At 35.1% G+C, this 15,660-nt stretch overlaps 2 protein-coding genes across 16 annotated transcripts in view; one reads left to right on the top strand and one right to left on the bottom strand.

The window, feature by feature from the left end:
- The window catches only part of LOC116850916 (neuropeptide CCHamide-1 receptor-like), a 244,077-nt gene that overhangs the window by 163,770 nt on the left and 64,647 nt on the right, over positions 1 to 15,660 (top strand). For 4 of the 13 annotated variants that reach the window (XM_032829759.1, XM_032829752.1, XM_032829751.1 and 1 more), the window contains 4 exons: positions 7,107 to 7,205; positions 7,776 to 7,858; positions 8,040 to 8,137; positions 8,328 to 8,366. In XM_032829759.1, the coding sequence (XP_032685650.1) occupies positions 8,090 to 8,137; positions 8,328 to 8,366 (87 nt within the window). In that variant the 5' untranslated portion in view covers positions 7,107 to 7,205; positions 7,776 to 7,858; positions 8,040 to 8,089. Of the gene's footprint in view, positions 1 to 6,478; positions 6,667 to 6,745; positions 6,856 to 7,010; positions 7,030 to 7,106; positions 7,206 to 7,775; positions 7,859 to 8,039; positions 8,138 to 8,327; positions 9,586 to 15,660 lie in introns of those variants that run through there. The other 9 variants (XM_032829750.1, XM_032829758.1, XM_032829755.1 and 6 more) reach the window with 8 other exon arrangements.
- Positions 1 to 15,660, bottom strand: part of LOC116850915 (neuropeptide CCHamide-1 receptor-like) — a 57,901-nt gene that overhangs the window by 12,674 nt on the left and 29,567 nt on the right. The gene's annotated exons all lie outside the window — the stretch shown is intronic.

Genomic DNA, 15,660 nt, shown 5'->3' with positions numbered 1-15,660 from the left:
AAAAAAAAAAAAAAAAAAAAAAAAAGAAAAAACAAAGTTGACATACAATCTTGGAACGTAATTCAAGATTACTGTCTTTTCTCTCCCTCAAAACTTTATAAATTTTGTCTGAAATTTTTGTCTGCTAGACTCAGTTTTCGAAATATTCGGCTGACCTGTTTAAAATGAGACACTCTATATATATATATATATATATATATATATATATATATATATATATATATATTCTACACACACGTTGAAGATTTAAATATTCGTGTTTATAAAAACCGAAACAATAAGAGTGTCCAGAAGTAGGTGTATGTTCAGGAATTGGAACTTTTATCTTACGGCTGATTAGAATAATATGTCGGCCGTGTATTGATAAACTGTATCATACACGTGCGCACTACTACGTGTTCTACGTGTATAGTCGATAAATATTGCTTAATTAACATCGGCGATTCATCGGCGTAAATATTTCATGGCGGGACGTTTATACGCGGCAGTGTGGGGAGACGTCATTGGCTATCTGTATGATACACATGCATCCGTGATCTATCCGAAACGCATTTATTAGTCTGCACGTGTGACATACGTATGCGATGGTGCGTATAAGCGGATACATACGCTCAGTAACGTGCAACGACGTGTAGGATACGAACTTCGCGAAACGCCGAGACTACAGGTGTACGTACTCGGGAATATGGTATGTACATTCACGTTGATATTTGGCAATACATTTGGTCGCGATATTCAGTTCTCACATTGCGTGTTTGCGGAAACCATCTTAAATAACATTGAGCAGCATTGCGGTAACCAATACAGTGCTGTTTGTATATACAAATGATTTTGATCACATTGATCAAACATATAATTTGAATCGCATCACCGTGCCGAAAATCCGAAATAATTTGCTCTGCAAATATGTACTTAAATGAAATAATAAACTGTCGCAAAATGTGTAAAATTGAAATATTGTTTTATTTACGGAGCATATTTTCTGATTAATAATTTTAATACGTTAACCGCCATCATTGATTTCTCTCTCCCCCTCCTCTCTCTCTCTCTCTCTCTCTCTCTCTCTCTTTCATGAGCACCTGAAAAGATATGATTTTATTTTTAGCAAAATTCTTTTGTACACGGAGAGAAATTTATAGTAAAAATTATTGTACAAAACTGTGCTACCGAAGAATAGATTGACATTCTACAGTAATTTATTCTATCTTTTATTTCGTATGTGCTACTTATATTTTAGGAACTGTGCTTTTAAAACATTTGTTGCTATGAAATTAAAACACTTGTTATGTTTCTAGCTAAATCTACTATGTTCCTTAACAAGATATACCTTATTGACTATTTTTAAATTACCGTAATTTTAGTAAAATTAAGGAGAATTTATATGAAAGAGAAAAACTATTACATTCGCTCCGTGTACAATCTCAAGAAGATTATTTCTAAAACCAAAACGGAAATATTTCAAACACAATATCATTCCTCTTCATTAGAAGAGAAATATTTATTTTGGTAAAAGTTTACGCTTAGAATATAAGATTACAAGAAATTGCAACTAGAGTTCTTCTTTTTGGACAAGAGATCAGCGTCACATAAAGTAAAAGTACCAATGCCTAGACTCGTATCTAATTCTAGACATTTTTGTTGCTTTAGTCTTTAAATACGACTTAAAAAAAAACTTAAACTTTCAAAACATAGAATATATATACACACACATATTTATTTTCTATGTTGAAAGACATTTCGTATTTACTACTGATGGTATTTATTGTTAGCTGTTTATACTTAAAAACAAAAATAATAATCAGAATGTTCAGGTATGTGTTCAATATCGGTACTTTCATTTTGCATGTGTGATAACGATAATTTCTCTTCCTACATTCAAGCAAGATCTAATTTACACAATTAATAAGAAAATACAGCATGGGCTGTTTTTCAAGTGAGCTGCGGTTGCCAACGTGTTAACAGTTTTTATGCACGAGACTTATCATCGGTACATTCGAACGTGTATATGGCAACGATATAGTTGAAAGAGATTTATACGACCTATCTATGAAACGACAAAGCCATTTGGTGCATGCATCCATGCATATATAGAGTAGATATAAAGGAACTACGAATTGGTCGGTTCCACATGTCTTCTTGGCATTCTTGGCATACGAACCATGTTAAAAAAACCGCGGAAGGACCACAAACATTAGCTTTTGATTTCGGCCTAACGCCTTAGCATATATTTAAATGGCTCGCGCAAATATTGTGCAAGATGCAGGTTGCATTTACTCCGGAGATATTACCGGTGTAAAGTCTCGTAATTTCTCATTCGCGGGCATAATCAGCGTGGTACCGTTCACCGCTGGACTGCGCCTAAGCCATGATGCGTAATACCGTTTAAAATTGTGGTGGGATTTACTGGGTAATCACCCGGCCGGCTCTCGTGTCATCTTTGCGCACGCTGACGCAGTGCGGTGCCTGTAAAATGCCGATAGCTCGTGCACTTGCTGCGACTTTGATATAATATATAATAATAGAGCCTCTCTGCCAACGACACACTGAGATTTGCGGACACGATGATCTCTTTCACGGAAACCACGTTTATTCTGACTGCATTCGGTGTAATAAGGTTAAAAAATATCGATCGCCAAGATACATGTTCGCTCAGCGGGATGAATCGTCGCGATCTCTCGAATGCTTGCCGCAGTAAAGGAAATCCATGCCGCCGGAAAGAAGAGAAGGAAAATATTCAGTGTGCGAGACATTTCGTTCCGTGAGTTGACAGGACAAGAATTCCCGACGGCGAGAAAGTCCAAGAGACTGATCGAGAAGTTTATGAAAAAACAACGCGACGATTCATTCCGCCGTATTACGTGGAAGAATAATTCATCCGCATCGTTCGGATATTCGCGAGCCTTGTCATTCTCCCTCTTGAATCTTCTAAATCTTTTATCGGCGCGATTACTATAAGTCTGTTCACCCTCCCAAACTTACCCCAAATATAAGCGCGCCACGATATATATGACTGATTCCAATGTCCCTTTCTTGCAGCTATAAATATTCTTAATAGCTCTCCGTAACTTTGTACAGGTCGTTTAATAATCCTAAAAGTACGGAAAATTTTTCGAAAGGTGGTCTGAAACATCTTCTCCTCCTTTGTATGATTCTCAATTGCTTTAATTGTTCGTCACGAGCAGCCACGATCTCGAGTGATCACTCTTTATTTTGCAAACCTGCACATTTTCAAAATACTTCCGTCGGAAAATTTCACGCGAGTTTGTCAAATTAAACGTGAGAACAACAATATCTCGCGTTTCCGAGGTAATGCAAGTGTGACAAGCGGAGGCGGAATCCAAGAAGGAGTTTACATAAAAACGTGATATATTTAAATTACGTGACAAGCATGCAATGTTATACATAAATAGCGCTCGTCTATTCATAATCGGATCATTTTCTCATTCTGGTGTCTTGTTATCTCTGATAGCTTTCCTAAGCTGCTTACCGGATTTGTCTCATCTCTGTGCTTATTTATCGATTCATATTTCTACAAACGATATTTGTCCGCAGAATCGTTTGCATTCACGCAAATGAGAACGTAAGTCGCAGTACACGCATGAAAGCGTCAACGTTAAATTCGCGTTTGCAAGCGTTCGCAATTTGTTAAAATAATTAAAAATTTTGCCGTGTCTTGCGTTCCACAAAGAATTTCGTCGCGAAAAAAATCGTGAAATGCAACAAGTATATACATACACAAAATTTAATTGTGTATATATACACAAAGTTTTACTTTGGCACATGTAAGCATAGACTTTATTACATTTTACGCGATGACAATTCTATCTGGAAATTTCGTCTCGCTCTCCGCCAAAGATCTTTCATTCTTCATTATTTGATTTTGTTATTACTTTAACGTGAGGTAAATAAAGACATTTTTATCGTGTGTTCGTTTTCACAAGCGTTCGGATGTTGCATGGAGTGCGTTGAAGAGAATGCATATGTCAAGGCAAATAAGAGCTAATGAAGTAGAATGAATATTTTTAATGTTGGGAAGATAATATGTTTACAGTGTTATATAATGCACGCGTCTGCAGAGATTTTTTGATCTTTTTAACGTATACAATGACTTTTTTATTAATATTAATCAATCCCCCATATTTTCCTATGATGTATGTGTATATATTTGTATAACGCGTTATTTGATTATGTTTTAAAGTTGCGTAAAATATTGCTTATTTTTTTATGAATTCTGAGAATTGCGATTTTATCGTAAATATTTATATCGTGTACATACACTGCGAAACTTGAACGTTTAACGTTCAAAATCAAAGGTTTGTCGACAACCTGCGTGCTTTGACAGCTTTTAATGGAAATATATCGACATCTAATTTATGTTCTCTCTCTTTCTCTTTTTTGTCACAAAAATATCGCATGTCCTTTACTTCCTCTTCCTCCATTTTCTCACATGTAAAAATATATGTAATATTATATTACATTATATTATATTATATTATATTATATTACATTACATTATATTATATTATAATAGCTTGAATGAAATAACAGAAAAATTTTTCTTGACGTATCTATGTTGGATGATTAATCTCTCTTTTAATCCGAATTAATCTTGATATAATTAAGTTTAATAGGCGTAAGGATTGTGTATCACCTGTGTATTAGAACCTACGTCTGATTAATTGGTACGCATATAATGAATGGTTTAATTAAAAGCGAAATGCGTTTTGCACATCGCAGGGATAGCAAAAGGCACTGAAGATAGCCGCTTCGTTGGTACACAGCGCTAATTTTTTCATAATCTCTCCCTTGAGCAACGCGGAATGCGTTCGCGTTCACGTACGTATTCGCACGATGGCATAGGTCAAGTGTATGTGAGGCATCAGTCGCGAGTTTCTCTCTCGAGGGGTTCGGCGTAAACTTGCTGGCGATGTCTCTCGTGGGGTCGCCGTAAAATTACAAAAGTACCCGCTCTCTGTCAGTCGTTATGTCCCGCGTTATCCTTCAGCTACCCTTTAAGCCTGGTCGCTCATCGGCCACCTTTTCGTGCCGCAAATGATCTGTAAAAGCTTTCACAGCCTCTTCGGCACGTGTTGGGTCCGCTACAGGTTATCCGACCGAAGGTTACTTCGCAAATAAGACATCAACGTCTGGACATGTCGCACTGGTAAGCAATACGGCCGGAGAGAGGAAAACTCACGGTGAGATATTCGTTATTATCCCTCTTTGATTTTTATGAGCCGCGGGCACGTTGCAAAATGGCTCGAGATAAGGGACGCGCATTTTTTTTATATGTGCTTTATTGAAGGTTTAGGGGTTGGAATACCTATTGGAGGCTATAGATCCGTACACGATCGTGACCATATGAATGGTCACCGAAACCATAAAGTATATAAAAGAAAAAAGATTGAACTAAAAGTTTTATGGGACCAAGCGTTTTTTTTATAAACGCACGTTTAGATTCCTTCAAGTGAATTATATACTCTCGGGGAGAAATAATTTAGAATTAATTGTAAACTCTGAGCCAGTGGAAGAAGTACTGTTTAATTCGCGGAATTTTAATTTTGAATTTGTGGAAAATTTCTCGTTACGGAAAATTATATTCTTGCTATTTCTAGCTATTCTGTAATGCAATAGTTATCTTTAAAATTCAAGAGAAATGTTTGCGTACATTTCCCCGCTTCGAGAGGTGAGATTTACACTAAGTTAAAATCATTATAATATTTAATTGTGTCACACACACACATACACACACACACACACACACACACACACACAATTTTATGTAAATTTTATGTCGTTAGAAAATCTTGTACAATATTTGCGCTGTGTATACGAGCGCGTCATAAATCTACTGCTATGTGTATGCTATTCGAAAGATCGTGCAATCCTTGGTACATCGCGTACTTAAGTGTACATAAGATTATACGTCATGGCAGTGCGAACACGTAGAATCGTATTACATGTCATATGTTATATTTTATTAAATTATTTAGAGAGAGAGAGAGAGAGAGGTAACTGGAACATTTACAATACTCATATCGTGATTAATATATTAAGATTATCGTGATCGGTGATAACATTGTCAAATTAAAAGTATGAATAGCACTTCATATATATTAGATTTTAAAAAAAGACATACATACAATCGAAATTCTTGTATTTTTCACTTGTTTATATACTATTTTCAATTATTTGTATGTAATTATTTTTTTGTTTTTCTCTCTCTTTCAGTAATGCGTGGTCTGAAGATTTTAATCATCAGTTTTACAATATGCCATAGTACGATAAATGTTATTGGATTGCATATTAAATAATTAGATATTATAATATAGCGCGGAAAAACTTATAACATAATTTATAATATAACATTATAGTGTAGAGTCCGTTAACAAAACAAAGCACGGTACTATAGCTCACTCACGTGTGTTGTTGTTTTTGCGGTCGGGCGACCGAAATGACAACCCATAGATAGACGCTATACGCGAAATCATAACAGCCTCAGACGCGAGAGTGAACGCTTCGGGATGCGCGGTCGGATATTGCGTGCTATATCCGACTTTTTTATATCGCTTTAGACGTATGTGAGAATATTCGCGACACTTGGCGAACGCGGTCGTCGTGCTGAGATTATCGTGAACAATGGAGTAGTCTCGAAATTTAAAAAAGGTGACTATCATATATATATATATATATATATATATATATATATATATATATATATACTTAAGTTTTATTATATTTCCAGAGATAATATACACAGACGAGATGTTGCAATTCGTATTCTTCAGAGTTCCTCAAGTTAGAGTGGGAACATCATTTGTTCTCGTTCATTATTTGTAGAGAAGGAGAAATAGAGTGAGTGAATGAGAGAAAAATTGCAGCGTGCTTTGTCATTTTTTTACTCTTAGAGTTCTTTTCTCACTCCCAAAAATGGCAGATAGAATGCAAGCCAGTCAGGAATTGTCATGTTTTGTCCTAACTTTGACTAGAAGGAATCTAGTATTCTTGATAGCTTCGTACGAAATATTTGTACGTTTTTTTATTTGTAGTAAACGAGCGAGTTCTCAGTCACTGTGGCTAATTGGAAAAATTATTTTTTGCTTTAGATTCTGGCGAAGCTTGCAACTGTATCATTAAAGCATTTCTAGCGGATGCGAATGTCGTATCGAAGGATTCGGTTCGAGCTGAATAAAGTCAACTCAAAGGTAAACACACAGAATTCTTCATTTTCTACTTGATCAGTATTTCTCTATTTGATCTTTTGCAATATTTCTCCATTTGATCTTTTGCAGTATTTCTGCACTTGATCCTTTACAGTATTTCTTCACTTGATTTTTCGCACTTAAATCGAAAATACAGTTGGAATAAAAGTCATTCACATTGATCGTGAAAAGCTAATTTATTCTACCTCCGTTAAGTTGCAATATTGTATAATTAAAATGTAGTACTGTCAAAACAATCTGTTCGCGTGAACTCGTGATAAACCTACGTATGTATTTTGTTGTTTCGATCGTCACGCGGATATTATATATACAACATATATGAAAGTACTCACAATATAATGTATAATTCGTTAAATTGTGGAATGAAGCATATAACGGTGCTTTCGATTGTGTATGTGCGTTGTTGTTATTCTGAAGGTTGCGCGCACCTCCGAAATGATTCATACGTAGATAGATACCATATTCGAGATCATAACAGTCTTAGACGCAAGAGTAAGCACATCTCGAGAGCCGTTGAGTGCTGTTTACAGTTTTTTTTTTTAATTGATTCAGATGCGTGTGAGAGTACTCGGGACACTTCGCAAGCGCGGGATTTCATCGTGAACAATAGAAGCGTTTCGAAATCTTAAAGAAAAGTAACTATTATAAGTTTTACTATATTTAAAGGAGCAATATATCAAGAATACAAGATTGTGTATGTGTGTGTGTACTTTGTATCCTTGATAACTCTGTACCTCCGTATTCTAAATACGTTGTAACTACACGCGAGCGAGCTCTATCTCTGTAACTAATCAGGAAAATTATTTATTGTTTCAGATTTGGCAAAGCTTGCGGCCGTATCACGAAAGCAGTTCCAGCGGATACCAATGCGGTACCGAAGGATTCGGTTCGGGCTGAGTGGGGTCGGCTTGAAGGTAAATTTACACACCACCTGTACTCCTGCACTTAATCTTTTGCAATTGAATTGGAAGTACATTTAGCCTTCGTGATCGGAAACTGAGATACAATAGGGGTGAAAATTATTCAGTTACGATCGCGATTCACCCTGCCTTCATTAAATTGAACTGTTAAATCTAATCAGCGAAACCGTACTTTTTGTTTCAGAATTGTAAGCTGAACGTGGCCGGCCCTTGCGGTATTGCGGTGAGTGAGAAAAATGGGTGTAAAGATTCTGAGGTAATGGAAATGATGATTTACAGTGGTGGGTGTTCGCGTGAAACTCGTTCAAGTCAATGCGATTTACCTCGTAGATCTTTGCATGTATGTGTATGTGCTGTCGAACTAAAGGCACTGCTCAAATATTTAGAGGATCGTTTTTTTGTTCAAGTGCCTACATTGTTTATAGTATCGTTTTAAAATTGCAATTTACTTTAAAATATACATATTTTTTTCTTGAATACTCCCGATTTCATTTAATCTGTTGTAACAAGTTGTAATAAGCATATTTACTTCAATGTGTTACATTGGAGAATTTCGAGAATTATTTACTTTTATCTTTGGCTCAAGTTTTTGCAAAATTAATTAACAGACATTTTCATTTAGTGCGTTTCCCCAATTACATAATTTTGAATAGTGTATAATATAATATAAAATAGAATTGCGCCACCACTTCGCGGAATTCGCAATTACTTCGCTGGTGGATTTAATGTACCGCCTATATTATCGATTTTTACGTGCGATTCGTGTCATGAGTAAATTAAAATGTTATTAAAACGCATTACAAATTTGCGAGAATATTCACTTCCCGGATAATTAAAGCAAAGTGTTTTTTTCATGCGATCGGCTTTGCTCACATCGTCCTATAGTTCGCAATTTTTTACATATAATTTACGATTCGTGATATGAGTATATTAACATGTTATAACACAAATTCACGAAACGAAAAACTCATTTTTTGGAGAAAGCGGGACAATATTATTTATACATTCTATTTCGCCAAAATCGCTTTGTTGTTCGCAATTCTTTTCACGCGACTCGCATTTCCCGTGTGTATTTCTAACGTGTCGAAATTTATTGCGCCGCGATACATATTCGTTAAACGACCTTGCATTTTTAGCTCTCGTCTTTCGCTGATCGAATTCATAGATCGCGTTTTGAAACAGATCGAAACTTTTCATTAACGGCGATATATATTCGGCAAACGTCGTTATATTGTGAATATTAATTACGTCACGTGTGAAGTATAATAAAGTGAAATGCAATCAACGTGGAACGATGTGGGACGCTATGAAATTTTCGATGCACAGCGAGGCAGCTCGGGATGCAACAACGAGTCTCATTCATGAACTTGGTTGGACGTTAGAGGACTTGACTGGGCGTCGAAGGATCACGCTGTGAACGCCAGTATATCCAGCGCGAAATGGTGAGTGTTGAATTTCAACGCACGGAGCGTTATACGACATAGTGCATGCATAATGGGAAATCGCATTGATTTGCAATGAAAGAATACGAATATAAAATTATACAAATACAATTATATAATGTTGTTTGATGCTTTAAACATTCAGATAATTTAATATTTGCATTAAAATTGCAATATTTTAATGATATATTTCAGAGCTGGGAATTAAAAATCGTTACGTGGAAATATCGAAATTGCAGTATTTGGCCAATGATATTACATAAATTTTGCACGGTCGGGTAGTTACAAATCTGTGTGAACGGAACTCGCGCAACATCATTGACAAGATTTCATCCCTTATAAGACAAAGACAATTGCAACTTGAATATTTCTGTATTAGGATTTTTTACTTTAATTGTGAGCTCAAAAATACGTCATTGAAATATTGTACGGTAGTTTTTAAATATTATGTATTTATATGAACATATTGAATCTTAAGACATATAATATGACCATGAATCCTGAAATTACTGCATTTTTATGAAGCTCGGGAAAATGAATACGATTTCCTCTAAAATATCTGCCAACAATTTAGCATATTATATTTATTTCTTTATCGTGAAACTATGTCCGATTGAAAAGCTCGCGGCAAATAACATTGTAAAGAAATTTTCGTTTACTTGTGTACGCGCGTATAAACTCAAAAGTAAGTTTGAAACTTTAGATTGATTTTGCGAAGACGAAACTACCACTCAAAGATAAAATAAGTTTTCAAATTACGTACAATATCTTTGTTATAATGATAATTGCTAGAATGTTTGAAAAAAATGAAATATTTATTTTTTACGATTTTTACGTAATAATAATAATAATGCTGCGTTAATACTAAGGATTAAAATCTTTCTCGACTAAATTGAAATAAAATGAATATTTTCCTGCGATAAGAAATAATCTCCTTATATAATTTGTCTGAATTATTATTATATTATTTTTTGTTATAAAGTGACACCATATATAAAAAAGTTTCAATGCGGATAATGTACGTATTTATTTTATAGTTTACTTTGATAAGGGAATAAAATTTTACGTGACCGAAAATACGCAGGAAAAACGGAGAAATAAATTCTAAAATTACGTAAAAGAGTATAAAATCACATTAGCGGTTTATGTAATATATCCAATTCGTCTGTCAGTTGAATTTGTTCCACTTTGTAATTTTGCGTGTCGCTGCCTCTTACCGTATACAAATTACAAGTGCTTCATTTGCATATCTGTATATAATTTAGAATAGAAATTTAAATTGCGAAATCCGTCTCGTATTTTACGTAATAAATTAAAGTATGAACGAGGTAATTCGTGTCTTACCGCGTTACCACAATTTGGAGGCAAAGGTTAAGCCAATCCACGTCGAATGTTTTCCTTCAAAGATCGCGATGAACTTTGAGAAAGACATTCATACGTGTCAAGTGAAAGGAAAACAAGGGAAGTTAGAGGAAAAGTTTTACGTTGAGCAAAGAGTTTTCCATTCATATTTGGTTTGGACATTCCAGTGTTGAATTTTCGTCACATCTCAAATGAAGATAAGTGTAATAAGGAAAAAGCCTGCCCTCGATTTCGACCAAAATATCGTTGAAATGTATGAAACCGGGGTTTCGTGTCTCTGAACTTACTTCTTCTCCCTCACTTTTATCGGCTATCATTAAGGATGAAAAAGAGATACATTCTGATATGTTAAATTATAACACCATGATTTGTGCTGTTTTAATACTAAAGTTCTATCAAGATTTTTGACCCTTTCATCAAATTTACTTATATCAGAGTAAAAAATTAGTGAATGTTAATTTTAAACTTTTTGACTTTTTACAAAATTTTGCATTGTTTTATTACAACAGTTAAATTTCTTTTTGATCCTTTTATCAAAATTTGCTTATACCAGAGTAAAAAAATATTAGTGAATGTTAATTTTAAACTTTTTGACTTTTTAAAAAATTTTGCATTGTTTTATTATAACAGTTAAATTTCCTTTTCAAATTTTTGTTCAAACGGTAGCTTTATTTTAATTATAAGTCATTAAACAAATGGGGTAAATATGCCAGAAGAAGATTCAATACAAGTCGCAGAATAAATGTTTAAATATCTAATTCATTGGTATATATGGGGGAGGGGGGGTATGTCTTGAGAATCGGGTAAAAAGAAGCGAGGAAACTTTAGGCAATGTCTACAAGCATAAGCTTTATTTCGCGATCGAGGTCTTTCGTTAACCTAAGTGATTTATTCGCGTTTGTTCAATCTGTGCTTCACAAACAAAAGGAAGATGTACAGGATTAGTAACGTCAGCAACTCATTATCGTGCCAGTTTGCAGTTTCCTAGCTAGTACAAAACTGTTTAAACGCACGTCACATGAGAAAGCCAGCACCACGCATCATTATCTGCGTCTCATTGTTGCCCTGCTCTTACTCGGTCCTTCGGTGTATTTGTTACGGAAAATTAATGAGAAACGGTATTAATTTTCTTCCGTTCTGATACTTCATTAATAAAGCACGTAATCTAAACAGGTGCAACGAAAACGTTTAATTCCTCTTAATGCTCTTGAAAATTTCACGCGTATCTGGGTAAAATGATCGAAACAATTATTATAGGAAAGAAAGAAAGAAAAATGCAGAACATTCCTGAAAAACGTCTGAAGAATGCCCGAGAGATTAAAGTGTTTTTTACGTGTCCGCGTACGACCTTCTCCGACATTTGTGCCGTCTAAACAATTAAATCGCTCATTGACACGCGACTATTAAACGAATTATATCTCTTATAACACGCAAAGTATTTCTCTCCTACTAAATATCCCGAAAAAGACGCAAAAATGGTCGACTTGTTTCGAAAAAATATACAACCCATCTCGGAGTTCAACTATTTTGCGTATACGACGACCTAAATTTTTTCGTTCCTTTTTTTTCGTTTATCGTGTATATTTTGCCTCTGCAGCTTTCTACTTCGCCCTTTTACGAAACACACGTAATGTACCAACAGTAGCGAAGATATATACGTTATATGGATACGTACGGCGCAAGGGGAAAATCGCAAAGTACTAACTTTACGTTCGATGCATTTTTACGGTCTCGTGTAATAAAGCTGCTTTTTATGAGCATCAATCCACCGATATGGTTTTCCTATCGATCTTGTTTCCTTTGCATTATTATACAACAATATATATGTTCAATAACGGGTAAACGCCACACGCCAAATTTATCGGAAAATTATGTTTCTATAACCGTTAATTTGAGAACATAAAGCCTCCATGTGTATCAAGGGAGTACATATACTCTTTTATCGCTTTCAAATGTGTTTTCACAGATTATATTTCCGTACGCGTTAGATCGCTTATAATTTCTTAATAATGTGAGACTGATATTAAATGAACTAACGTGATCGCAACTAAATACACGTGTCAATTTAGCATTTTAGCTCATTCAGAAAGGATAAACGCTGTCATAACTTTAAAACAGAAATTGTTTTTATAAAATTTCTTTCTGGATGATTTTGATATTGGAAACTTCTAACGTTAAATATCGACATCCGTAGCAATAACTGCAGCCGAATATCAAATATGAACGAATGGATCAACGAATTTTCAGTTTATGTGCGATTTTATTAAATTTTTTCAATTTTTTTTCTTGTTTAATAGAGACAAAGTACTATACCGTCAAACTAATCACTAAATTGCAAAGAAGATTTTGCGCACACATGCAGTTGCGAGTCTGTAAATATAGACTATTACCATTTACTAATGCATCTATGCGCACATATCGTTATAAATAACGACCGCTCTAAATGGACAAGATGCGAAGCAGTGATAGTATAATAATATGCAAAAAGGGAAAAAAAGATACTCTTTCAATATTCATACGAAGTACACGTTATGCAAATTAAAACGAGTAGCAAAAAGATAGAAGCTTGACTTCTCTTTTTCTCTTATGCGCGCGTGCTCGCGGCGAACGAGATCATCTGTATTAATTTTCCGTATAACCGAGCGTTTCATTATCGGAAAATCAACGCGAAAGGATCCGTGCAGCATACGTTTATCCTAAATAGTAGATCTATACACCGACAGACATTTCGATGAATCAGAGCTCCGGGCGAATTCTCCTGCGTGCTGCTTACTACACGCGTGATGGATCTGATGCGTAAATCAGATCCCGCGATAGCAGTGTTCATACATCACGGAAAACAAAATTACGGGAAACTTTGAGGATCCGATCGATCGTAGATAAAATCGGCCGGTCTATGCAAGAGATCCGAGTTATGTCCGACAGCGATAGTAGCGTTTGGATATTGCAAAAAGCACAAGATAGTCGGTCACAGACGGGACGAATTAACGGCGAAAACTTCTGTTTCGTTAAACTATCAGAATGCGATCGTTCGGATCGGATTTCTAGCATCATGAACGTAATGGTCGGATCTAATCTACGGATTTAAGCCAGCCCATCAGGGCATATTACGGATCACTAATGGGACAAACAGACAATTTCGGACTTTTATTGAGAGATAGAGGGAAAGATTCGAGCGGAAAGTACGCGGCGAAATGTTAGCTCGTATATGACCATCTGTTGAGTCCATGTAATATTCCGCGAAAAAGTGAAAAACGAGCAGCGCGATATGAAGAGAAGCAAATGAGAGGATTAGTTTGAAATTTGCATTCGGAAAACTGGCTAAGTGAAAGACACGCGTGTGTAAAGCCAGAATCATATGACGCACTATTTCATGCTTTCTGCCACGTATGCTGACCGGCAGCTTACTTCACTGCACAAATCTTCCAATATACGATAGCGATTCATACACTGAGAGAAAAATTATCTTAAAATCAACAAATATTTCCTTGGTGGGTACCATTAACATATTTACTTAAATCTACATTCTCTTTACTTAAATCAAATATTGTTTATTTAAATCAAGTAAACAATATTTGATTTAAGTAAAGAGAATGTAGATTTAAGTAAATATGTTAATGGCACCCACCAAGGAAATATTTGTTGATTTTAAGATAACTTTTCTCTCAGTGTATAGTGATCTGAACTGCCGATCAGCATGCATAGATCTATTCGTTTTCAAAGAATTTCTGTACTAGCGCAACAAGTTAGAGTGAAACAAGTATACCTTCTTTTATTCAAACTTCTTGCACTAGTTCAGAAGTTCTCCGAAAACGAGACTTCAGGCATGAAATCATGTATCGTGTGAGCTTAAAGTAAAAGTACCAACATCCGGACATGTATCTAATCTTGGATATTCTTATTGTTTTGACCTTTAAATACAGATGTTTTTAAACTTTCCACATGAAATATATATGCACATATATTTGAACACACACACATACATTCTATATCGAGAATGTTTGAATGTTGAATATTTAAATTTTCAACATGGAATATATATTGTATTCAATATATGTATATATTCTGTGTTAAAAATATTCGTATTTAAAGATACTTCAAAACAATAAGAATGTCCAGGATTTAATTTAAGAGTTTATAACTTTTACTTTAACATAATCGTGTTCAAGAATTGAGATTTTTACTTTACCGCAATCGTTATATACAAGATATGTCCGTTCCATATCGGTAATTAATGTAATCTATATCAGTAATTAACTGAATCTATTCAACGTAATCCATATCGGTAATTAAGGGGGGAAATCCAATTAGAACTTTCAAAAAATCGAATTTTTTTTTTTTGCATAAAATGTTTATTTAACATTGTAAGAATATGTTCCCAACGTTTTAAATCGAAATTCGCAGCCGTTCGGAAGTTATGGCCTCCGAGCGCAACAAATCTCTTGAGCAGCGTCGAGGCTCTAATAGCACGCAGCAGGTATACTCACCCGGAGCGGGGATTTTACCTTTCAGGGCTGCGATCCAAAACGTATAGAGATGTAATTATAGTTTTACTGTAGGTTTTGGAACGCACCCCTGGTAGATGGCTTTTATTTCTATTGTTACGTTTAGTCGAAACCGTTGGGTCCGTTGGCGCTGGCATCGAGCAGAACCGGTTTTCAGTTTAGCTCCGAAGTTCGGCCTGTACAAAACGACAGTGCAAATTCGAAATGT

Source organism: Odontomachus brunneus, unplaced genomic scaffold (genome assembly GCF_010583005.1).
Source record: "Odontomachus brunneus isolate Ranch 3 - 2012 unplaced genomic scaffold, Obru_v1 Obru_scaffold_160, whole genome shotgun sequence".
Taxonomy (NCBI): Eukaryota; Metazoa; Arthropoda; class Insecta; order Hymenoptera; family Formicidae; genus Odontomachus; species Odontomachus brunneus.
The sequence above is the reverse complement of the archived record's forward strand: the minus strand, read 5'-3'. Positions and strand labels throughout refer to the sequence as shown.